At 38.2% G+C, this 27355-nt stretch overlaps 1 protein-coding gene across 1 annotated transcript; it reads left to right on the top strand.

Annotated features, from left to right (window-relative positions):
* Positions 1 to 336: 336 nt before the first annotated feature.
* IRAK2 (interleukin 1 receptor associated kinase 2) lies at positions 337 to 27247 on the top strand. Its single transcript, XM_070933590.1, has 13 exons — positions 337 to 641; positions 3118 to 3297; positions 5937 to 6101; positions 7265 to 7396; positions 8904 to 9091; positions 10572 to 10618; positions 14486 to 14600; positions 16146 to 16255; positions 23395 to 23590; positions 24287 to 24349; positions 24929 to 25129; positions 25302 to 25758; positions 26860 to 27247. The coding sequence occupies exons 1-13, from the start codon at positions 440 to 442 to the stop codon at positions 26970 to 26972; spliced, it is 2169 nt and encodes a 722-aa protein (XP_070789691.1). The 5' UTR covers positions 337 to 439; the 3' UTR covers positions 26973 to 27247.
* The last annotated feature ends 108 nt before the right edge of the window (positions 27248 to 27355 follow it).

Here is a 27355-nt window from a genome sequence, read left to right on the forward strand (position 1 = left end):
GAGGCTTCCCTTGACGTTTTGCAATGCCCCACTTTGCTAAAAGTCACAGGCTCTTACGATCCGGCAAGATCGCGGGAAATCCGACGCCGCAATGGAGGTGATCAGGTACAAACCCTGGGGAGAGTGAGAGAGGAAAGAGAAAAACTCTACTTGCGTCACGTGTTAGAAACTGACGTCAGGAAGGGTGGAACCGAATCCTTTCAGGCAGCTGGTCTGAAAGCTGCGGTCCGCGCGGTGAGCTGAGTCGAAGTCGCGCCTCTTCCTAGGACGGAGCTGTCGAGGTGCGGGCAAGTTGGGGGACGCGGACTCGGCTTTCTTAACCTGCCGCCCTGAAGGGAAGGCGAGCCCAGCGCTATTGCGGAGCTTCGCTCTCCGGGAAGAAAGAGCCAAGTTCACCTTCCTTTTCTCATTTGGACATCTGGTCGGGCAGCTCTTGTGAATGGCTAAAGGTAAAGAGACGGGAATTCCCAAGCCTGTGACGCAAACGGAGAGCGAAATGGCTCAGTCGCCGCCGCCGCCGTCCTGTTCCTTGGAAGGGTCCAGCCCCCCGTCTCTTTACCTCCATAACTTGCCCTCCTGGGTGCTGGAGGACTTTTGCCAGAAGATGGATTGCCTCAACGAGTACGACTGGATGCGCTTTGGTGAGCAAACCGAGTGGGTGGGGGAGAGGGGAGAGGATGTTGCTCTTTGGGTCTTCTCCTTCGGCAGCTGTACAGAACGAAGGTGAATGATTAGTATTAGAATTAAACTTCTTTATTGGCCAAGTGTGCCTGGACACACAAGGAATTTGTCTTCGGTGCATAAGCTCTCAGTTACATAAAAGCTATAAGTGATAAATCATGATCACAGTCATCATAAAACTACATTCATCCTAAATCATGATACAACACTTAGTGATAGTCATAGGATACTAAATAAGCAATCAACAGAAATCATACTAGGAAACTAAATAAAACAATATAAATCGTAAAGATACAAGCAACAAAGTTATAGTCATAAGTAGAAAAGGAGATAGGTGCCATAATAGGAAATATGAAGAATAACAGTAATACAGCCTTACTAAATAGTTTGACAGTGTTGTGGGGATTAGTTTCTTAGCAGAGTGATGGCATTGGGGTGGGGTGGGGAACTATCCTTGTGTCTAGTTGTTCTGGTGAATACACAAAAGATACACACACACACACACACACACACACACACACACACTTTAAAACCTCACAAAATTATATTATATTATACTATACTGTATATATTTGCTCTAATGAACTGAAATGTTAGGTCTTACAAATTCTGGCAGTGTGCTCCCCCCCCCCCATGCCAGAAAAAATTTAACCTGTCTTAGTAAAATAATGTTAGAATCTCTTAAAAATTTAGAAATCTACTAAAATAAATGTCCCTGGGTATTTCTCAAGAAGATATGGCATGTATGTGAGAGATTGGAATCATTTTGGAGCTGCCTTTCTTATTTCTGCTTCTGCTTCTGTTTTGTTTTGTAAGAAAAGAACTATCTCTTTTTTTTAAATGGAGATAATAAAATGATGATGATGAAAGTTAATCACATCTGTCAATGAAAGTGCCTTGACAGTAAAATGATTTATGATTCCTTTAAGAGGCTTCGGTAGTTTTAGCAAAAGGCATTTCCCTTGAAAGTTATTCACTTATTGTGATCTGTCCTTATTGCTTAACCCTTCTAATAAAAGGCTTTTTGTTAGAGCTATACCTCTTCTTCCCTCTTTTGAAATAAAAAAGACCTTAATGAAAGTGTGATCTTTGTGTCTCCATCTGTATGTTCTGGCTATGAGGGTCCTCAGAGAATCTTTGGGTGTAAATTGTTCTTTCGATTTTCCCACATGGTTTTTCATTAATGGAGGTATTTCAAGAGATACGTCATACATAAGAAAGCCTGTGTTATCATTGGTTTTTTAGTTCATTCACAATTATGAGTCACAATTTATGAAATGCTGGATTGCATTCCTGAAGAATGAGGGATTAGTAGTCTGTTGTGCAATGATTTCCCATCAATGAGAGCGGTGCAGCCCTTTTGTGTATGGTATTGCCTTGTGCAGGGGAAAGATGCCTCCTAGGTACCCCACCCCACCCCCGCACTTATGCATGTTGAATCCCAATGTGTAAGCAGTTACTTTCCTGATCACCTATGGAAAGAATTATCTCTAGATGAACAGCTGAATTTGATAGTTACCTATTTCTTTCAATACTCACTGGTGGGGCAAGACATATGGATGGATAGCTGGTCATTTGATGCACCACTGATGTTCATAAATGAGAGCAGAAAAAAATGAGGAAACATAGCAAATACTTCCCAACCTTTTGGCAAAGCTGTTGTGATCACAAAATGCCACTATAAAAAATGAAACAGCTTTTCTCTCTTCCAAGTTGGGCACCATCAATTTATAAGTTTTTCATGGAACAGTAAAATAGGGTGTTTTATGGGCAATGAAGCAGCTTGCAGATAACTTTGGTCAAACAGTTATAGTTGCCAGTCATCTACTAAAAAGACAAGGAACTGTGGTGAGACCTCCATAGCCACTACTACCTATAACCTTACATTATATAGAATAATGTTAAGCAGAAGTAGGACAACATATACCTTTCCAGATTATATGATCCTTCAATTCCCACCAATTTTAGCCAGAATTACCAGAGTTCAGGGAAGATGGATATTCAAGTCCTATAAAATCTGGAGAGCTGCTAAAAATAAAATAAATTTATAAAGGTATGTTATATGAAACTTTTCAATTTAAGGTGCATCACTAAATCCAAAGTAGATTTTAGGGCCTGAGAATGTAGAACATTATCCCTGTCAAAACTATTCCCTGTGATCATAGTGGGGAACTTGATCCATGTCAGATATTGCTAAACTACAAATCCCAGATTTCCTTATGATCTGCCATCCTGGTTTTAATTGAGATTTGTAGTACAGCAACATCTGAAGTAGGTTCCCCACTCACAATTCAATAATAAAAAGCTGTGGATTAAATTCTGAGGTAAAACCATGGGAGTTTTCATGTCTTTCAGATTCAACAAGTTCAACAAGATGATAAATACATGTGAAAGGAAAGTGACCTGTTAATCAAAATAGTCTTGTTTTGCTTTTAGCATCTCATGTGATAACTGACCAGACTGAGCTGAGAAAAATCAAATGCATGGAAAAAGCAGGAATTAGTATAACAAGAGAACTGATGTGGTGGTGGGGAGTGCGGCTTGCGACGGTCCAACAATTGTTGGAACTTCTGCAGGAACTGGAGTTCTACAGAGCAGCACAAGTGATTTCAAATTGTAAGTACCTTCTGTCTTTTCTTGAGCTAGGTAAGTGAAAATATGCAAAGAGCAGAAAAGTCGTAAGAAGTACTACGCTAAATAAGAACATGAGATGAGGTTTATACTAACATGTTTCTGGTTGCTTCTGCCCCTCCTCAAGAAGCCTTCCCTGGACCGGCTGAATTAGCCAACTATCGTCCAGTCTCCAACCTTCGTTTTGTGGCGAAGGTTGTTGAGAGCGTGGTGGCACAACAACTTCCCCGGCACCTGGATGAAGCTATCTATCTAGACCCGTACCAGTCAGGCTTCAGGCAGGGGTACAGCACAGAAATGGCATTGGTTGCGTTGGTGGATGATCTCTGGAGGGCTCGGGACAGGGGTTGCTCCTCTGTCCTAGTCCTATTAGATCTCTCAGCGGCTTTTGATACCATCGACCATGGTATCATGCTGCAGCGGTTGAGGGGATTAGGAATACCGTTTTGCGGTGGTTCTCCTCCTTCCTCTCCGACCGCTCGCAGTTCGTGTTGGCAGGGGGACAGAGGTCGACCTCGAGGCGTCTCGCATGGGGAGTGTCGCAAGGGTCGGTCCTCTCGCCCCTCCTGTTCAACATTTATGTGAAGCCGCTGGGTGAGATCATCCGTGGTTTTGGGGTGAAGTGCCATCTGTACGCTGATGATATTCAGCTGTACATCTCCACCCCAGACCACCCCAACGATGCCCTTGATGTGATGTCCCGCTGCCTGGAGGCCGTGCGGGTCTGGATGGGGAGGAACAGGCTCAGACTCAACCCCTCCAAGACCGAGTGGCTGTGGCTTCCGGCGCCCCGATATAGTCAGCAGGTGCCATCGCTGACTATTGGGGGTGAATCTTTGCCCCCCACCGAGAGGGCTCGCAATCTGGGTGTCCTCCTGGACGCGCGGCTGTCTTTAGAAGAGCATATGACGGCTGTGGCCAGGGGGGCCTTTTATCAGGTTCACCTGATTCGCCAGTTGCAGCCCTTTCTGGATCGGGACGCCCTGCGCACGGTCACTCATGCCCTTGTTACTTCCCGGTTGGACTATTGTAATGCTCTCTACATGGGGCTCCCCTTGAAGAGCACTCGGAGGCTCCAACTGGTCCAGAATGCGGCCACGCGGGTGGTTATGGGCGCAACCCGTTGTGCCCATGTGACACCCCTCCTGCGTGAGCTGCACTGGCTCCCAGTGGTCTTCCGGGTGCGATTCAAGGTGTTGGTTACCACCTTTAAAGCGCTCCATGGCATAGGACCCGGGTACCTTCGAGACCGTCTTCTGCCACCAATAGCCTCCCACCGACCAGTCCGTTCCCACAGAGAGGGTCTCCTCAGGGTGCCATCAGCCAAGTTATGTCGGCTGGCGACACCCAGGGGGAGGGCCTTCTCTGTGGAAGCCCCAGCCCTGTGGAACGAACTGCCCCCGGAAATTCGTAAGATCTCCGACCTCCGGGTGTTTTGCTGCACATTGAAGACCCTGTTGTTCTGCCAGGCCGGACTATCAACACAATAGTTTTAAATTGGGGTATTTAAAATTTTTGGGGGTTTTAAATCTGAGCCAATTTATTTAATTATTTTAAATTTTATATTGTTGTTTTGTCTGTGTTTTTAAATAGGCTGTACACCGCCCTGAGTCCTTTGGGAGAAGGGCGGTATAGAAATATAATAATAATAATAATAATAATAATAATAATAATAATAATAATAATAATAATAAAAATAATAATAATTATTATTATTATTATTTACCTTGATACCTTGCCTTTTGTTCTTTAACCTTCTCATTACTCTACTGCATTACAGTCTGGCAGATTCCAGTGGTATGAAATTTCATTCTACTACATTGTTTTCAATAAAAGGTTGAACAGAAATGTTAAAGAAAAGATGGGAATTTCCTGAAATATGATAGCATCTTCAGCATTTTGGAATGTTTCCCTGAGGTCACTGAATTCCTGTTATTTGCTTCAGAGAATTCAGATATTTATCCCAATGCAGCTTATACTCATTGTAGAAGATAGGTGTTTGTTTGCACCAAATGCTCCATCCAGAAACAAATGAAATACAGGTAGTCCTCAACTTATGATCACAATTGATGTTTGCTAAGTGAGAAATTTGTTAAATGAGTTTTGCCCCACTTTATGACTTTTTTGCCACATTTGTTAAGTGATTCACAACAGTTGTTAAATTAGTAACACGGTTGAATCTGGTTTCCCCATTGATTTTGCTTGTCAGAAAGTTGCAAAAGGGGATCACATGACTCCGGGACATTACAAGTATCATAAATGTAAGTCAGTTGTCAAACATCCGAATTTAAATCACATGACAATGCTGCAATGGTCATAAGTGTGTAAAATAGTCATAAGTCACTTTTTTCAGTGCCGTTGTATCTTGAACGGTCAATAAACAAACTGTTGTAAGTTGAGGACTACCTATATAACTGAAATTTTAAAAAATTATTATAGAGAAGGAATAGATTTTGAAATCTATATATTTTTATAGATTGTCAAGGCTTCAACAAGGCCTATCTGTACAAGTACTTTGAGCAGAAAACCCATCTGAATTGGATTTGCAACTCTCAATATCCTACCGCTCTGGCTCTACACATGTACAATTAGGAATACTCTACCAATGTGTTTTATATTTACAGGGAAATCACACAATCATGATTCTGCCAGGACTGTTTTGAAGTTCCCTGAACAGGACAAGGATTTGCCACGTCAAAATGGGACGGAAAATAAAAAGAAAATAGAAAATGGGATGGAAGTATCATCATCATTGCCCAACTTGACCCAGATGCATAGAAGACAGAATGGTATGGTACAAAAAGCATTTAGAATTTTTTTTTAAAAAAATCCTTGTTTAGTTAACAAAGGGAAGAAGTTGTCAGCCACTATTAATTGCGTATATGCAACAGCTTATTACTTAAATGTCCTATCAAATGCAATACTTTGTTTTCTTGATTCAATCAAAACAAATTAAACTCTTTTCCACATTGGAGTTTGATAGTTGTTGGGCTTATCTTGCACAACCATTATCACACAAATTCATCTGGTTCCTGGGGTGCAGGAGAGTGATTAGACTCATGCATCACATCACCCTGTGACTAATTCCACATAATTTGTTGAACTATTCATAATGTCCTGGCTCATTCATAATGCTAAACAATAAGTCAAACTTAGGGCAATTTTCCTCATCTTGGTATATGCCAAATATATTGGATTTCAATTCCCATAAATTCCAGCATGATATACTGTCTATGGATTTATTTATTTATTAAATTTGTTTGCTGCCCATCTTGTCACAAGCTAAGGTGGCTTACAACATTAAATGGATAATTGAAATTTGAACTCCAGACATCTGGAAAGCTCCAGGATGAGTGGATCTGCTTTCTGGCACAAAGAAGTAAAGTCAATATTGAGTTGGACTCAGCCTCTGAGGACTACGTAAACAGATCCACATAATTTCCTTTACAATAGTCTAAAAATGATTTTGCTATTTCTTTCTTCCAGGATGTTTCATTAAGTTCCCAGTGTAGCCTGTAGGTCAGAATAGTAACTAGATGCAGTCTTGCATAGCTTTGTCAAGATCAGCCACAATTGATTAGGGTCTGCAACAGTGGTGAAATCCAATTTTTTTTTACTACTGGTTCTGTGGGCCTGGCTTGGTGGGTGTGGTGTGGCTTGGTGGTCAGGGAAGGATACTGTAAAATCTCCATTCCCACCCCACTCGGGGGCCAGCCAGAGGTGGTATTTGCTAGTTCTCCAAACTGCTCAAAATTTCCACTACCAGTTCTCCAGAACCTGTCAGAACCTGCTGGATTTCACCCCCGGTCTGCCACCCAATTTTAAAATGCTAGAAGATTAGTAACTCTTTTAATTTTCACTGAGTACAAAGATCTGAAACGAAACAAATCTTCTTCTCCTGCGATTCCAAAACTGCAGAAGTAGCCTCTAATGTATTTCATTTTGATTTCAGATCCTCTTTTAAAGGTAGATTCAGACATACCTCCTTTATCTCTACCGTCAACTTCTATGGACCTTCCACATTCTTTACATTCCAATTTCTCAGATTTCTTAAATGGAAAGGTAAAGAACAGGAAAACTTACACTACTTTAAATTGCTTTCTGTGGATCATATTTATTGCATTTAGCTAAAATACTCTGCAGTTAATAAAATATATTACTTAGGCATATAGATAGTAAAACATATTATACTAATATATTAATTCAAAATATATAATAAGGGTTTTAAAAACTATTATCAGTATTATCGGCTATATTTTTATCAGTAAAAAATAATTATATGCATAGTTAGCAACTATCTCTGTTAAATGTTTTGTTCAAGTAAGAGAAATGTTTCATTAGAGATGAATTCTTTGATAGGGTTATTATGCAAGAGGCAAAGTAAAGCATAATGGCTAAGATGTTGGAGTTTAAGGCAGCTGTCAAATCAAAATCCTGGATCTCAGCTTTTTTCAAGAGACGCTAAGCAACAATATAACACCCCTTCCAAAATCTTGCAGTTCAGCTAAATTATCCTTTACTTGAGGCAATAAATCCTACAAACATCTTGCATCTGAATCTGGTATTAAAATACAATTAATAAATTAAATACCGTATTTTTCGGAGTATAAGACGCACCTTTTTCCCCCCAAAAGAGGGTGAAAATTTGAATGCGTCTTATACACCAAATGTAGCCCTGTCCAGCCTCTCAAACGGAGGTTTCAGAAGCTGGAAAAAAAGCCTCTGAATTGGAGGTTTCAGAGGCTGAAAAAGAAAGGCGCAGAGCTCACAACCAACAAACCTGTTCACCTCTGGGAACAGCTGATTGGGGAGGCCGCTCCACCTGCCAATCAGCTTTTTTCTTATTTTCCTCTCCCAAAACTAAGGTCCGTCTTATAGTCTGAAAAATTTGGTACTTTAAATTAAATTAAATAATTTATTTAATAAAGTAAATAAATAATTAAATACAATTTGACACTCATTAGATACATAAACTAAGCCAATTGCCCAGTCTAATGTTATGAAAAACTATCCATATATTCAAGGTTGAATATATTTATCCCATTCCAGGAAATAGTATCCAAATATGCTGCATTCTGACAATATACAACTTTAGAGTTATGAAACAATGCATATTAGTACCAGGCACTTAAAATAGAAAAAAGACCCAAGAAAGTAATAAAGAAAAAATATAAATAAGAAGGTATTATATTAGTTTTTAGTAACATTTCATGTCATATCTTCAAACCTCTAAGATTTTATATTACAAAAACCACCACCCAACTTTCAAAATCAGGTGGCAACAAAGCTGAACATACCCAGTCAGAATAAAAATTAAGCTTCTGCAATATTTGTTACGTAAGTAGTTAAAATGGCCATGAAACCTGCTCCCCCAAACCACCTGGAAGACATTGTGAATATAGAGGATTATAGTAAAGAACTAATCAAATCAAATTGAAATGTACACTTTTAGGTAGGCAATTCTAGTGGTATAGAATTAGGTATAGTTATTTTGGAGTGACAGCCTGTGGTGTGGCTTGGGATTGAAAGTAATTTTTCTGATGTTTACCAAAATAGCAGTCATATCTTTTCTCTTAAATGTGTAGCTCTATGTTCTTCCATTCCTCAGGACAAAGCTGCTCCTAATCATGACACTGCAAGCCTTTTGTGGATGCCAAGGGAAGTGGATATTGCCACCAGTGGCTTCAGTGAAAAAAACCGAATTAGTGAAGGTGCCTTTGCTACTACTTACAGAGGTCAGAGAGATAATGCTCACTATGTTGTTAAAAAACTAAAAGAGGTAAGTATCTGTCTTCATTTATCTTATGAATTGAACAAAATTAGAAAGGCATGTGTAAAGCTGGTTAACAATAGGGTGTGTGTATCTCTATATAACCATATTGGATTCCTGGCACTGCCATTCCCATCCCTAGCATTGTGTTTTTGAAAGAAGACTCTTGGTGATTATCTCTACTCCTTTAGAAAAGGTCTGCAATAATTTCACAGGGCATTTTTTGTTTATCTGTCTTAAGTTCAAAAATCTGGATCCCCAGTTATTGTTAGGAGTTGAGATACATAGGCTTGGATTATTATAATGGGTTAATTTTATTGAGCTAGAACCAAATAGCATTAAATGTTGAACCTATTTATGTTGATGAGAGAAAGATGTGAAAATCTTATCACTTTCTAGCCATCGTTTCTACAAAGTGATATAAATTACTTATACAAATTTAATACAATATAAATATAGATTTCCATTAACCTCTCAGTTAAATCAGTAAATCAGCCTGGTTTAAAATTGTTGTTGTTAATTGCAGAGTCGTGTCTGACCCATCGCGACCCCATGGACAACTTTTCTCCAGGCCTACCTGTCCTCTGCCATCCCCCGGAGACCATTTAAGCTCAGTGACTCCATCCAGCCACCTCATTCTCTGCAGTCCCCTTCTTCTTTTCCCCTCAATTGTTCCCAGCATTAGGTTCTTCTCCAGTGAGTCCTTCCTTCTCATTAAGTGGCCAAAGTATTTGAGTTTCATCTTCAGGATCTGGCCTTCTAAAGAGCAGTCAGGGTTGATCTCCTCTAGGACTGACTGGTTTGATCGCCTTGCAGTCCAAGGGACTCATAGGCATCTCCTCCAGCACCATAGTTCAAAGACCTCAATTCTTTGACGCTCAGCCTTCCTTATGGTCCAACTTTCACAACCATACATTGCAACTTGGAAAACCGTAGCTTTGACTATACACACTTTCGTTGGCAGGGTGATGTCTCTGTTTTTTAGTATGCTGTCTAACTTTGCTATAGCTTTCCTTCCCAGAAGCCAAGCGTCTTTTAATTTCTTGGCTGCAGTCCCCATGTGCGATGATCTTAGAGCCCAGGAAAATAAAATCTGTCACTACCTCCATTTCTTCCCCATCTATTTGCCAGGAGGCTTAAAATAGTAGAATTAAAAACACAGAAGCAAAAAAGAACTTCACTTTTAAAATGATATTGTTGAAAATGCAGGTATAATAATATAATATGATTTCATTCTATACCAATAAAGAGTGCTAGTGAGATGCAATGTATGAGCATGTTGGCAGAGAACTCTTGGATCTTGAACTACTGATGAAATTGGGTACAGCAGAATAAACGTATTAGCCTCTCCTTCTCCAATTCCGATTGTCATTTTGAGTTTAATAGATTCAAATAAGTTAAAGAAAATGGCTAGTATATACTGTATATACTAATATGTGTAAGTATGAACTTGCTGTTCAGAAAAATAATAGGATTCTCTTTATTCCAGAATGAGGCACAAGTATTTTTTCGTACAGAAGTGCAAATTTGCTTTCGGTAAGTAGCTGGACAACACTTTTAGTGGGGAAAAGCAGCAGATGACAATGTTAGTTTATCTTGTGAGCCAGACTTGCTCAGGATAGCAAGATAGATGGTATAAAAATTTAATAAATAAATGAATACATACACACATACATTTCAAAGATCAGTTATAAGTCCATTTCTTCAGCACCATGACAACTTTGAACAATTGCCGAATAAATGGGTGTTATGTGAGGGCTACCTGTGTGTGTGTGTCTTTTAGTCTGTTAATGATTTTACATTTTATTTTTGCTATTTTGGCTTTAATAAGAAAATTGTTCTCTTTGAGAAACGTCTGAGCTCGGGTGGGCATTGTAACAATCTCATTCATTTTTTCTTTTCCAGTTCAGTCTAGTGAAATAAACCTTTTATCTTCAAAAAGTATTAACTTAGGGTTTGTATCAGAGAGGCCCAGAATATGGGTGGGTTGAGGGGAGGGCTTGTACAATGTATTAAGTCTGCTGAAATAGGAAGTAACATTCTGTTCGTTGATTGGTTAAAGTAACGTTCTGTTCGTTGATCGGTTAAGCTGCCTGACAGCTGGCTTTATAAGAGCTGTCAGGCAGAGTTCCAAGCAGTTCAGTTATAGCTGTGGCAGTTAGCCCAGCTGTTGTTAATAAACGGTTAATTACATGATCTTCGCATTGTCAATCATCATTGATCCAGCCAATACATTTCAGCTTGCATTATAAATGACCTCAAAATGGTTTTAGACACAGAGAGATAAGCAGATAGGCTTGCACAAACAGAAATGCCAATATTCCCTTAGTTACATTTTACCTTTTTCCAGAGTCAAGCTCAACCACCAGGAATTTCTTGATTCCTAAATTCAAGCTCATGGAATTTTCCTGATCTGCTTTTTCACCTGACCAAAAACTGCTAACAGTCTTTGGTTTCATAGTAGCCTGGGGTCTTTAAACCTTAAATTTTCTGGTTCCTGCTACTAACCTTGTTAAGTATTTATACTGCAAAAAATAATAATTCCCATCTTTCCCCGAAAATAAGATTCTGTCTTATATTTTTTTGAACCCTGAAATAAGCGCTTGGCCTTATTGCCATGCGCTCAAAAGCTCGATTGGGCTTATTATCAGGGGATGGCTTATTTTGGGGGAAACAGGGTAATAATTACCTTACAAATTTATCAGGGAAAATTGCCTGGAATCCTTGTGAAATGCAGCTCCGTCAATGGAAAGGGAAAATAGGTCTCCATTTAATTAACTGGCCATATAGGAGTAGAAATTTGCTAGAAACAATAAAACTTCTTGTTTGTACAACAGGCAAATCTCAGTAAATAAATTAATATAAGTAGTAAAGCAATGAAAGGAAAACAGGGGGAATAAGAAATGTATTTTCTTTCTTAAAGCTACAGTAACAAAATGTAGTCAATAAAAGATATAAATAATTTTCACAACAGAAGCACTTCCTAATGAAAATTACTTCACTCTGAAGAATCAGAAAGTGAATGTTTAATCTAGGGAAGATTTCTTAATTTAGTTGTGGATTTGTAATGGAATGTCTAACAGACTCTGAGATCATACAGGAGGGAACAAAGACTGTTATAGAAGAAAGGAGAGCTATTAAAGAAGAGATTTTTGAGTCTAGGAAGTGGGGGAACTCAAGAGACTCAAAATAATTCTGCTTTAAAGCAATTTAAGTTTTAAGTTGATCTGGATAACTGCTGTGGCAGGCTGTTATTGTCTTTATTATTATCTTTAATATTATTTATTGTTTAAATCAGAGGTATCACCAAGACTGAGTACAAAAATCAAGATGGCAGCCTTCACTGCAGTTGAAGCAGTGGTGAAATCCAAATTTTTTACTACTGGTTCTGTGGGTGTGGCTTGGTGGGCGTGGTGTGGCTTGGTGGGCGTGGCAGAGGAAAGATACTGCAAAATCTCCATTCCCATCCCACTCCAGGAGAAGGATACTGCAAAATCTCCATTCCCACCCCACTTTGGGGCCAGCCCGAGGTGGTATTTGCCGGTTCGCTGAACAACTCAAAATTTCCGCTAACGGTTCTGCAGAACCTGTCAGAACCTGCTGGATTTCATCCCTGAGTTGAAGCCATACTTCTTGTTTATATGTATAACATGTACAATACATGAAAGAAGGGATATGATCAGGCTATCATCTTGACTTTTTTAACCATCTCACACAAACAGAGAGAGAGAGAGAGAACGAACCGCTTGGTTAAAACAGTAAAATGCAAAATAAAAAAGTTCTCATTAAATAGTGATAATAGAGTGAAAAAAGCTAAACATATTAGAAGTACATTTAACCTAACCAAAAAAGCAACAATAAAAATCTCTATGAAAACTATGAATATCTATAGAATTAATTCAGTTATTGAATTTATTAATAAAGGGGGGCACATAGGAACATAATGCATCCTCTAATGTTTTAGAGCACAAAGACTTTTAAAAACCAATAAACTCATATTAGGGATACATTCCTTAAAATGAGAGGAATTACTTCCCCCCCCCCACGGTAACATAGGATTATCCTCTTTATGGTGCCCTGTCTGATAGTCAAAGTTTTTCATAAGGTGACAGTTCCATACTTAAGGGCTATAATTCTATATCTTATTTGTCATGGTGTGAAACACACATACATTAGATTGACTCAATAAAAACAAAGTGTTAGAAATGAAGAGCTGCTTTATTTTGGTTTTACATCTTCCTTTAGTGGCTGGGGGAGACTTTGCTTTACAAACAAGGAAAATATATTCTCCACCCCCATTGTAAATATTAAATACTTTCAGCTATTTCAGAAATTAGTAACTTATTGCTAAAACTACAGTATATACTATTTTAACTATTATCTATAGGCTTTTACTTTACACCATATTGTTTAAAGTTCAGTGTCATGTCTTTGTATCATTTTTATATCTGTAATATATTTATTCCTGACCTCTATATTTCTTTTGTCTTAAAGCCTATATATAACTGTATTGTTACTCTTTATAGACCTATACCCCTTTTGTATAGATGTTCTGACCCAGCTCCCCAAACAAGACAAACCCTCCATAGTTGAAGCAATGATTTCTTTATTAGGAGCGCCAGCAGCCAGTTTCTCTCTCATTGTAGGCTAACAAGTCTGTCTGGCAGGGAGATGAATAGTTGTCTGCCACATCTATTCATCTCTGCCCCCTGCCTTTTATCCCCAGAACTAGGATGGGGCTTTGCTAGCAGTAGTGACTCTTCCTTCCCAAGGATCAGCCCATGGATTTCCACTGCTCTCCTCTCCTCTGCCTTCTGCACATTCGTGCATCAGCCTGGACCTAGCTGTTCCTCCTCTTCCGCATCAGCCACCTTCAGACCTGGGTGTTATTGACTCTCCATCTGAGGGTTGACAGCTGGTCCAGGCTCTGCCTCTCTCTCTCTCTCTCTGCCAGCTCCATTCCCTCTTCCCCCTTGAAGCTCTCAGGTTGTCTTGATGCTGACCCTGACTCTCACGCCTCCTCTTCATCTGATTTGCCTGCTGGAGGGGCTGGTGGCCACTAGGCCACAACAATAGGGTTTGATCTCTGTGTTATCTTTTTTGTTTCAATTTTCTATTCTTGTTCTATCAAAATTCTTTGCCTTTTCTGCCTGTTTGCTCCTAGGTAGGCTTTGTAGCTCTTTTCCTCTTTTGACCCTCAGCTCCTTCTGAAGGAGAGGGCTGGAAGAACCTTGACCTCAAACAAGGTCTTGTGGGATTTCAGATTTGTGTGTTTTATGTTTCTTAGATCTCGTTGTATTGTGTATGTCGCAATGTTTGAATTCTTGGAAAATGTCGTATGGGATTGTGATGGGATATAATTGCAATAAATGAACAAATACAATTTCTTCAAATGTCTTTCAGATGTTGCCATCCTAATATTCTACAGTTGTTGGGTTTCTGTGTAGAAAGTGGACTTCATTCCTTGATTTATCCCTACATGGAAAATGGATCATTACTGGACAGGTTACAATGTCAGGTAAGCAGCAAGCATGCATTTTTGTGTACCACATTTATTGAAAGGAAGCACTTCTGTCAGCTCAACCAGCATGAGAGGGATTATGGGAGTTACATTCTAACCAACAACATTTCCAAGACATGAGATTGCTCATTGAGATGTGAGGTTGTAGAGATAGGGGGAAAGATGCCTTGGTTGTATCACTAGGAGGAAGGCAAAGGGCTAATGAGAAATCAGCCACTCCCAAGTACAGAAGCATCAATTTGACTCTTGTTTAGCCTCGAGAATTTGCTTCCCTAACCCTTTCAAAAAGATCTTGGTTGCAATGATAACCCAGTAGATACTGTAGCACTGAAAATCTGGTTGTGTTTAGGCAGTAGGCTGTGGTTGATTATTTATTTTATATTTATTTTTTTATTTATTATCAAATTTATTTGCCAGCCGTCTTGTCTCAAAGCAACTCTGGGCAGCATTCAAAATAAAAAAATATTAAAATTATCAAATGTAAATATAGCCAATAAAATCAGAATACAAGCAGAATAAAATCATTGACATATGATGGAGAAGGAGGCAGCCCGATTCACAGGGAATGGGGAGGTGAGTTTAGCTCTTACTTAATCAACCAGCTCCAGTTTGAAACAGTTGACCATATGATCCTGTTGAGTATTGTTCTTTGGCTTACTTAGTTATCTGACTTCAGAATGACTGTTAATAACAGGTGGTCCTTGCTTAACAACCACTCTTTCAGTGACTGAACTTAAGACGGTGCTGAATGAGTGGTACCTATGACTGGTCCTCAAAAGTTTTGGCTATTGCAATGACCCCACAACCATGTGATTACTTTTTCTGATCGTCAGTACTAGCTTCTGTTGCAGTATGTTTAGCTGTTGCTATACAGCAGGGGTGTCAAACTCAAGGCCTGTGGGCCAAATCTGGTCCATGGGGTGCTTAGATCTGGCCCGCGGGGCTGCCCTGGAAACAGCAAAGGACAGGCCCGCTGTGCCTCTGTCGGCAAAAATGGAGCTTGGGATAGCTGCGTGTGGCCCTCCCCAACTCTGTTTTTGACTGTGATGGCCTCCTGCAGCTTTCTGCCAGGGAAAATGGAGCTCCATTTTTTCTGGCAGAAGGCTGCAGGACATCGAGCTGGCCACACACATCCTGCCCCACCTTCCGAGGTCAAACACAACCCTGAAGCAGCCCTTAATGAAATCAAGTTTGACACCCCTGCTATACAGTTAGGGTTTTTTTTGGAGGGGTGACTCCTAGGAGCACAACAATACTATTTCCATATTCTGTAATTCTATTTTGGAAGAAAGTATAGAGGCTTTTCTAGAGCTTGGTGTCCCCCAAATAGATTGAACTACAATTTCTATCTCCAGTCCTCATGGAGATGATGGTATTTGCAATCCAATACAGTATCAGGCTCAAGAGGCTGAAATACATGGCAGCAGAGCAGTACGTGAGAACTATTCCTAATGTGTTATTTGTTTTTTTGCAATAGGAGTGTTTTGTCATTCATTGCTAAACAGTCATCTTTTTAAAGATCCATTGTTCTTTCTGTTGCAGGATAGTTCTGAAGCATTAACATGGGAGAAACGCACCAAAATATCTTTGGGATTAATTAAAGCCATTCAACATTTACATCAGTTTGGAATTATTCATGGAAATGTAAAAAGGTGGGGATGTGAATTTAAAATAGCATTTACTTCTTTATGCATCCTATTATATATTACTTAATGAACTACTTAAACTTCTATCTGATTAAAAATGTTGCGTTTTCATAAGAAAGGAATATAGCTAAACAACATCAGCACAGTGCGGGCAATTTTATTCATGATCCTTCCTAGCAACTTTGTCTTCAATAAATATTAAGTAACACAGGATGTAACTGACTCATAAAGTACTTCCTCCTACATAGATGCACGCCAGTGGTGGGTTTCAAATTTTTTTTACTACCAGTTCTGTCGGTGTGGCTTGGTAGGCATGGCATGGCTTGGTGGGCATGGCAGGGGAAGGATACTATAAAATCTCCATTCCTTCCCCAATCTAGGGGAAGGTTATTGCAAAATCCCCATTTCTTTCCAATCAGCTGGCACTTGGGAGGCAGAGAATAGATGGAGGCAGGGCCACTCAGAATTTTTACTACCGGTTCTCCGAACTACTCAAAATTTTCGCTACCGGTTCTCCAGAACTGGTCAGAACCTGCTGAAACCCACCTCTGATGCACGCTCACGCTCACGCACATGCACATGCACATGGACACACACACACAGAGACACACAGACACGGAGCTGGCTTGGCTTTCGTGGCTAAAAAAAGGGAAAGCAAAACATGCCTTCATTAGTTCAAGGCAAACTTAAGTTTAGAAGAAATCCAATGTGTCAAGACAAATCCTCAAGAGTCATGAAATTAGTAAAAACAATGAACTGTAATAATTTCTTACCTGCTGAATCTACAGTGCACATCTGCTGCTGCCCCCTCAGCTGGTTTTGGCTTTCTTTCCCTTGTCATAAGTAGGGCAGAATAACTAGAAGAGTTATTTGGAGGGAAAAAATAGAGTGCACCCTCTGTTCTTTTATTTATTTATTCTGCCTAATACACTGCCTAATAATTTTATCTCCAGATGTATAGAGTTGCCTTCAGGGACAGGGGAAACATACAAGTTTGATAAATTAAACAAAAAATATTTATGAATATATATTTTCTTAAGAAAGTCATTTGTTTGTCCTAATTAAGAAATTGTCATGTAAATAAAATATTGTTGGCTGATAATAGGCATAATTGATATTTTACAGTACCTTCTTCACATTACGCTGTTAGAATTCAAATGTATGTACAGTATTAACTGTCAGATGTAAATGCCTTATTCTCTATTGTGTAAATATTGTATATATGGGACATCAGGGGTTAACTTATTCTTTGGATTTTAATGTATTCATAATTTACCACTCCCATTCCTGGCTCCACCCCTTGTATATATAAGGAGCCACCCTCACCATTTTCTTTGCTTCTATCTTGAATATTCAGCGAATATAGAATGCCTATTATTATTAAAGAGAAATATATTTAAATCTCTAATTCTTATTATCTTTATTGAGTCTGATCCTGAAAATATTGCAACAAGCTGGTAGCAGAGGATGGTTAATTGACTCAATAAATAATTAAAAATATCTAAGAAAGATAGGCCCAACACCAGGGCCTACAGCAAGGAAATAGAAACTGAACAAGAGATGATCAACGAATCCACTAACGCGATTTCGAGAGAATCCGAAGAATACACCACTGAAGAAGAAGAACTGATAAATGAAAATAATGACCAGGAAGAAATCGAAATAGAAAATAACGAACTCAGGTCAGAGATATTGAAGATACTAAAAAGCCAGAAGAACGATGAAAGCCTCATCGCGAACCTCCAAGAAATGCTGAAGAACAACGGAGCAGCGAGAGAGAAAAACATCGTTAAAGAAAAACCCAAAAATCAAAAAACTGTGAGTGAAATGAATACTGAGAAAGTCGTTGTGAAAAAGAAAAGATGTGATCCCGCGCGAAATTTTGAATGGCAGCCATCTTGGTTTCAACGAACTTCAAAAGAGAGTGAAGCAGAGCCAATCAAAACGCTCAATTCAAAATTTCTGGCGCGAAAAACACTATCAGACGACGAAAGTGAAAAAGAAGACTCAAACTCTTCAGAAGAACCAGAATCAGAAAGTGAAGACGATTTAACAAAGTCTCAAGTAAAGTCAGCAATGAAAACGCTTTTTGCTGCTTTTGGGCCAAGATTGAAAATTTCCAAGGCACCAACGAAGAAGCAAGAGATCAAACCGACAACTCGAGACCTGCACGCTCCCATCCTGACTTCGAAGGCGACGACACCTGAGCCCAGAGAGCCATGCCGATTCCGTCCTACACCGCAGACCGGATCAAGTGCCAACGCACACGAAAGAAAGAGAAGAGCTGTCGCCACCACCAGAACCCCTAAAACCGAACCAGAGACCGACTCATCTGAAGAGGAGCGGAACGAGAGAGCTGAAATGGAGAGAACCTTCCACGACGACGCCAAGGAAGAAATGAGCAACGCGCATGTGCAAAGCTACGTAGACGGCCCCGAAAGACTTGAACTGGCCAGAGAACCGCGCAGACTCGTTGCGAGCATCCCCATGCCGTTCTGTAATTTCCTGCACTTGCGAGACCACGGACTGCCTCAGGTTGTAAGTAATGGACAAAATAATGTGGGGAACTTACCCAGTGACTTCCCAAAACTTAGAATTGATGGCATTAATTTACAAGAGTGGTATCAACAACTTCAGGTTGTCTTTATGAAAGAAAATTTACTATTCTTTATAACTAGTCCTCCAAGAAGACCTTGGACTTTAAAAATAGATTGTTTACATCATAGAGCATTTTTCATAATAATATCTAGCGTGTCTCCTGCAATGTATCATAGCATCAAATCAAACCTAACTGTGTCAGAAATAATTCAATGCATGTTTAATCTATTTCACAGCGATAGCATAGCTACAACTACAAGAATGTCTAAGGATTTCTTTTCTTCTAGAGTGAAACCAGGGGTTTCTATAAGTGAGCATTTGATATCTCTAAACAAAATAAGAGCTGAGCTGCAATTGAGGGGGGAAGTGATTTCAGATCAAACAATGAAAAGTGTTATTATCAATTCACTTGATTCATCATGGGATAGCTTTATGTCACACTTAGATACTATTAATTTAGGATATTTAACCATAGAAAGTCTATCTAACAAATTGATAGCAGAAGACAATTCAAGAAAAAATCGTTCCAGTAATCAAACAGAACACAAATCTTTTAGGAAAGTAGCTTTCCAAGAAAAATATAATGAAGCCTTTAGATGCCACAATTGTGGATCCAGGGAACACAGTAGAAGAGACTGTCCCAAGGTCTCAAGGGAGAGACATAGGCCAGAATATAGAAACAAATACAATTATAGACAGTCTTCCACAGATAGACACAAATATAGAAGCCCACCAAATTACAGAGAAAGTAGAGGGGGTAGAGAAAATTCAAAAGAGAGAAAATCTGGGTCACTAAATGGACTAAACAAACAAGAAAGCACCAAAACACAACAAAATGAGAACAATAATTGGCTTATTGATTCTGGTGCAACCAATCACACCACTAACAACAAAAGTATATTATCTTCATTTACAGAAGATAAGTTTGTGATAAAGGTAGCTAATCAAGAAAAGGTTCAAGTATTAGGCAGAGGAAATGTGACCTTGCCTGGTTTAGGTAAAATAGAGGGGGTATTATTAATCCCAGAAATACCTCATAACATACTAAGTGCTATAAAACTAAGCAGAGATTCTGACATCAATATAGTTTTCTCAAAGGGGAAAGCAACTTTAGAGAAGGACAAAACAAATATAGGCACTGTGATGATAAAAGGAGGTCTACCCTATCTGATAACAAAAGAAAGATGGTTACATAACATTGATTCAAATATGGAAGATTGTATTGAAGCAGATGACGAAAATGTTAGTAACAGTGACAATGATGAATGTAAAATACCTCATGATCACAAAAATACACACAATGAGAAGAAACCAAAAATAGGTAAACCAATTCATGATGAGTGTGCTCACATCTTACATAGGAAGTTAGGACATGCAAGCTTTCCTGTAGTTCAAAAAATGACTGAACACGCAGAAGGTGTCAAAATAAAAAATTGTGATAATTATTTGGAATGCTCAGTATGTAAATCCACCAAACTAAAAACCAGTCCCAGACCAAAAAAATCTAACAGATCAACTAACAATATTTTTGACTTAGTACATATGGATTTAGTTGGTCCATTAACTCCATCAATTACCTATAGGAAACGTTACTTTCTAACAATAGTGGATGATTATAGTCGCTATGGTTTTGTTTACACATTAAAGCACAAGGATGAAACCTTTCAGAAATTTAAGGAATTCTACAAACGCATAGAAACACAACATAATATCAAAATAAAACAAATTATGACAGATAGGGGATGTGAATTCATGTCTAAAGAATTCTCCCAATGGTTAAAGGATAGGGGAATGCTACATTTCACGTCCAATCCATTTTCTGCGTTTCAAAACGGGATTGCAGAGAGAAAGAATTCCACACTACAAACCATGATTAGATGCACATTAGAGGATGCTGGTTTAGGCAAACAATTCTGGTCAGAAGCCCTACATTATTCAAATTACACTCAAAATAGAACCTGGTCCAGTATTGTGAATAAGACACCGTATGAGGTGATGTACAATAGGAAACCTAAATTAGCACACATGCACATATTTGGAGTCACTGCAGATGTGCACATACCTAAGCAGTTGAGGAGAAAGGGAGAAAACGTATCCAGAAGATTAAGATTTATGGGATATGAAACTGGAACCAAAGGGTACAGATTCATTGATAATAATAACAAATTTATAGTCTCCAGAACAGCTGTGTTCCATGAGCAGGCCAATTGGTCTAAACTGCACCTTAATGAAATATTTCCAAATAAATGCAAAGATGCGATATCTTGCGAGGAAGGGACAATAGAAAATCAAAACATTAACAAAAATAAGAACAAAACCAAAACTTGGACAAATAGTCAGCATAAAATAAAGACAGACACATTAACAAAAAAGGAAGCTAGATATTTGCACGACAACCATAGCAAACCTGAAAGAGCTATTAGAAACAATAGAAATCAAATACCAAGTAAATACAAAGATTACATAATGCATATGAATGGAGAACAAATAACACCTAATACATATGAGGAAGTATTAAAACTCCCTCGTGAAGAAAGAGAAAAATGGGAACTAGCTATGAAAAAAGAGATGGAAAGTTTGCAAGGATTAAATGTATTCACTCCTGCGATCGCACCTAAGGGTAAAACAATTATAGGTACCAGGTGGATTTATAAAATTAAGAACCTAGAAGGAGGCAATACTTTATACAAGGCTAGACTAGTTGCACAAGGTTATGCACAAAAATATCCAGAAGACTATACTGACACATACTCCCCCACGGTGAGGACAGAGAGTGTTAAAACAGCTCTAGTAGTAGCATCTGCACTCAATCTGGACGTATTTCAATATGACATACAGACTGCGTATTTACACGCAAAACTAGATAAGGAAATATATATAAGAGCACCACATAGTCAATACACTAATAAGAATGAAATTTGGTTATTAAATAAGAGTCTATACGGATTAAAGCAATCTGGCAAGAGATGGTACGATTGCTTGGTAAAAGTACTAAAGACCATGGATTTCAACGCTACCACTGCTGATAACTGTTTCTTTGTAAAAAAGAGTGATGATCACATTGAATTTGTATTAATTTATGTGGATGATATTTTATATATAGGAAAACACAAAGAGAGCAGAGAAATCTTTGTAAATAAGTTAAACGAACATTTCTCGTTGAAATCTCTAGGTAAAGTGAATAAATACCTTGGTGTACAAATTAACAAAACTAGAAGGGGATTCAAACTTACTCAGAAAGATAAGATCATTGAACTTCTAAACAAATGTAATTTAAACAATGCCAAAACCTGTGACACTCCTATGCAAACTGATTTCCTTAGAAACACTGATGAGTCTTCCCCTGAATTTAAAGATAATACATTTTACAGATCAGTTATAGGCTCACTCCTTTATATATCTAATTGGACCAGACCAGATATTGCATTACCTCTCAATTTATTGTCAAGATATGTTAGCAAACCAACCATGTATCATTGGGAAGCTGTAAAAAGAATTTTAAGATATTTGAAAAGTACATTAGATTTTTGTTTAGTATTAGAACCTAATAATGACAAAGAACCAAAAATTACCTGTTATGCGGATGCAGATTGGGCTGGTGATACATCATGCAGAAAGAGTACTTCTGGTTATATTTTTCTATTGAATGATTGTCCAGTTTACTGGTACACTGGTAAACAAGAACTGGTAGCCACTTCAACCACAGAAGCGGAATATGTTTGTTTATCCAAAGCTGCAAATAACCTTGTATGGTTCAATGACTTGATCTCAGATGTTTGGAAAAAACCTGCATTACCTTTTGTTGTGCATGAAGATAATAAAGCAGCCATTGAAATATCCAGATCCGATGCCATTGGACAAAGGTCCAGGCATATTGATATAAAATTTAAGCACGTGAGACAATTATCTCAAGATGGGTTCATCAAAGCAATACATTGTGATACTTCTGAACAATTAGCTGACATATTAACGAAGCCTTTACCTTCTAAACAGCACAAATATTTAACTTCTAAATTGTATGTATTATATTGTCCTGAATCTGAATGTAATTGGTGTTGTATAGCGAACCGGCATTTAGAGGGGGATTTGTCAGATGTAAATGCCTTATTCTCTATTGTGTAAATATTGTATATATGGGACATCAGGGGTTAACTTATTCTTTGGATTTTAATGTATTCATAATTTACCACTCCCATTCCTGGCTCCACCCCTTGTATATATAAGGAGCCACCCTCACCATTTTCTTTGCTTCTATCTTGAATATTCAGCGAATATAGAATGCCTATTATTATTAAAGAGAAATATATTTAAATCTCTAATTCTTATTATCTTTATTGAGTCTGATCCTGAAAATATTGCAACATTAACAATCTGAATTAACTGCCATTTCTTATAGCTTTCAAACCAGGTTTTGGTCACACATTTGTTTAACTGATGTTTATCAGTTGATAATGCTTTTTTTGATCTGTTTAGGGTTAAGTTCTAATTCACAAAGATCAATGTTGTAACTGATTTTTTATTTGTATTTTTGTCTCCTATACAAACAGTTCCAATGTTTTGCTGGATGCAAACTTTGTACCACAACTTGGACATTCTGGTCTTAGACTGCATCCTGTGGAAAAGAAATCGGAATATACTGTGATAAAAACCAAAGTCTTGCAAGCTTCACTAGCTTATTTCCCAGAAGATTTTGTCAGGCATGGGCAGCTAACTGAAAAAGTGGACGTATTTGCTTGTGGAATTGTAAGTTGTTGTTCTTTATGAGTAATCTTACACAACTCTCATGCCAAGAATTAATTCCTTTAATTAAGTTTGATAACTTACTTCCAGTGGTTAATTAGTAAAATGTCAAGATGTTGTTTCATAAAATTATGCTTGGAGATTGAAAATTTATGAATAAGCTCATTTTTCCATGCTGGAGCACATTCTTTGCATGGCAGGAACCATTTGTGCTATGTTGTGTCTTGGTGTCTTAAGGAAAAAGGGGTTTTGGATTCTAAAACTAGGGAAGGCTTCTGCCTAAGATTGAACAGAGAAGCTGCCTGTCAGCATAGGCAATATTGATCTCTATAGACTTGGTTAAAAACTGGCTTATATCTGATAGAAAGATTTTCTTCTGATAGGACTGGATTGCACCTACCCTGTTTCCCCTAAAATAAGACATCCCCTGATAATAAGCCCTCCCCGAAAATATTTAAACGCAAGCGCAGCTGGTCCCTGCCATTTCCTCTGGTTTCCTCCACGCGCCCCCAAATAATACTTCCCTGAAAATAAGGCCAAGCGTTATTTCGAGGTTCAAAAAAATATAAGACAGAGTCTTATTTTTGGGGAAACACAATAGATAGCACCAGATAAACTATGTAATAGTCTGAAGGTCAGGATTATAAGCTGTCCATTATAATTTTTTTTAAAAAAATCTAATTGTAATCATTTTTCTAGGTTTTAGCAGAAATACTGACTGGCATGAAAGCAGTGGATGAAAGAAGAAACCCTATTTTTCTGGTATGTAGAAAATATATTTTGGAAGATTTAAATGTTTGAAGAAAGGCCCTAAGAGTGAGAAGTCCTCAGACTGGAGAATGTAGGTTTTGAACCATTGTGGTTATTTTATGCAGTTCACTTGTTCCACATCTACATGAGAAGGGTGCATGAGGTTCCTTCCTGTTCCCTTCCCCTCCCTTCCTCACCCCACCCCCCCTTCCCCCAGCAAGCAGATGTTGCTGGGGGAAGGAGAAAACACAGGATTTCAAGAGCAGCTGAGCAACTGTCATGGAATGTTCAAAAATCACCATAGCAGCAGCCTGGCAACATTGAAGCAGCCACAACTTCCCAAAATTTCATTCCCTCAGTGTCATAGATTTGGGGCACATTCTGTAATTTAGCTCCTTTGCTCAAAAATTGTTGCCCTATGACACACCTATTTGCCCTGTTAAAATTTGCGGAACTATTTAGTAATATGTAGAAAACAGAATAATTACTTTCAGTTTCATTATGTAAGTGAACCAAACAACTTTAAAGAACATTTTTTTAAAAGACAGAGAAATAACATCATCTGCACTCTTCCAACATTTTCTTCAACAGAAAGATGCCTTGCTTGAAGAAGTCAGAATGGCAAAAGAATTGTCTTGTTCTAAGGAGAAAACCTTTGAAAATCTTGCTGCCATACAAATATGTCACAAATACCAAGATAAGCAAACTGTTTGTTTGACAGAAACAGTTTCTTTATGCTTGGCCACTTCTGTCTGCATTTGCCTGCGGAAAAAGAATGCAAACACAACAGAGGTAAACATGATCAGTTTGTTAGTGGAGATGCCCTTGCTATGTAGCCTTTTTATTTTCTTTATTTTCTTTTATTGGATTTAAGAGTAAGTAAGTAAACGCAGAAAATAGGGAAATTGTTTTATTTCAGTGAGGAAAGTAGAAACAATCTATTTAACATTCTTGTCAAAAACAGGTGAACGAAATGATAGAAATTGCAGATCGTCAAACAAGATCTCAGAACATGTCAGAAAGAAGCAGAAATCTTGGAGTCTTCACCAATATTCCAGAAGAAACCAATGATGAACCAGCTAGTCCCTTCAATGTTGATTTCTACGGTCATAACCACAAAGCCTCTGCCAATTCTGGATCTCTAAACTGTACCACTACATTACCACCTTGCATAAAAGTTTTGCCTCCTGAAACATACTCTGAGCAGATTTTAAGGGAACCTTGTGAGTCAGATGAATCCTGTAACTTTTTATGGGATGCTGCAGAACACGCTTCCTTCTGTGCACCAACCAAACACAGTCTGGAGCCAGAAAATGTTTCTTTCCCTAAGCCTGTGATGTTTACAGCAAAAAATACAGAATCTGACAGGAAAACAAATCAACAGCAGAGAAAAAATGATGGCGCTGCTTGTTCCTCACAAGGTAAAAGGTAATAATTAAATATTCTTTTGAGATTGGTAGAAATCAATAATGTCAAAGATTGTGTGGAAAGTTTCATATAGCATCACAGAAATAACAATGACATACAACAGTTACTCCTCAGGCCCAAGTGAGGAGAGATGAAACAATGCCTGAAGTCAGCAGTAAATCAGAAAGGGTAAATAAGGTGAAGTAAATCAAAGTACAGCACTGTTTATTGGGAAAATACTCACTCCAATATATATTTATTCTTGTGCTGATTGGATAGCACTCGTATTTAAAAACCTACATGGTGCTGGACGCTCATATGTCAGATATAGTAAAGAATGTATTTTACCACTTTGGCTAGTTTGTCAGCTGCATTAATGATGATGCTTGCACCGGTACCCTCTAGATTAAATTTTGGAAGTGGTTGGAAATACTGGAGTATGCCTGATAGAATTTTGATCAGAGCTGTCCGTACAGAATATATACTGCTAATTTTATAATTGTTTAGCTAATTGGTTGGTTTCCAAGTCTATTCATTGGGATTATATTCTCTCTTTCCTATAAATTGAGAGATTTTAACTCATTTTATCTCTACAACAGTAACCCTACAGGTCAGGTTGAATTAAGAGAAAGGAACTGGAGTCAAGTCACTCAAGTCAATTTCCATAGCTTAAAGTAGACATTAACTTAGGTCTCACCACTCCTAATTTTGATTTTACTATTCTAAGTAGTATGACTCCCAAATGCTTGGCATTTGCACCTACATAGACCATAAGATTTTTGTGGAATCCTTGACCTGGTGGTTTGCTTCCCTGGTAGTATTCAAGCACTGGAATTCTTTACAAAGAGGGTTCCCTTTGCTTTTTGCACAATTTGGCTTTCAAGAGCAAACTAAGGCCACACTTTTTCCAGAAGTCTTGGACTGGTCTTTTATGACAACTATTGGATTCTTTTGATTGTTACGTTTGCATTTTAAAAATATTTTTCTTTACATGGTACTTAGCTTTCTGATGAATTGTTAATCTGTTTTAGACGTTGTGTTAAAATGCATTCCATAAAAGTTGTCAATGAAATGGAGACTAAACTTCGGTGATATTACTTTGTCTTTTATTTCAGCTTTAATGAAAGAAATAAAAATCAATGATAAAAAGAAGCAGCTGATGGAAAAAATAACATTATATAATGAAAATAAGATAAACAGTTATGACCTCTTTGAATCTTCAATATAAATAGATTTCTATCAGTTGTGACTTCAGAAGATGAAAATTTCCTTGCCAGCAAAATGCATTTTCTAAAGTACTGTTATACTTATATATATACAAGAAAGCTCCACTGATGTTACATAATGAGAAAGCATTCCTTTTCAAATCCATTTATATATGGATTTCTCTTGTTTTCCTGTTCTGGTTGAAATTATTTTGTTGGATCTAGCCAAAATATTATCTGAAGCAAACACCTCTCACCTCCCAGATATAAAAGAGCAGCATTCTTCAGTTGCAACTGATTGCCGGTTGGTATATTCTCTGAAAACAAATGTATTGTTCTTATTTTGTACATGGTATTGAATTAGATAATCACTAGGCCTCCTTACAATTTGTCTATTATTTGTAAG

This window comes from Pituophis catenifer, unplaced genomic scaffold (assembly GCF_029215685.1).
Source record: "Pituophis catenifer annectens isolate HBS135680 unplaced genomic scaffold, rPitCat1.0.hap2 SCAF_2, whole genome shotgun sequence".
Lineage (NCBI taxonomy): Eukaryota > Metazoa > Chordata > Lepidosauria > Squamata > Colubridae > Pituophis > Pituophis catenifer.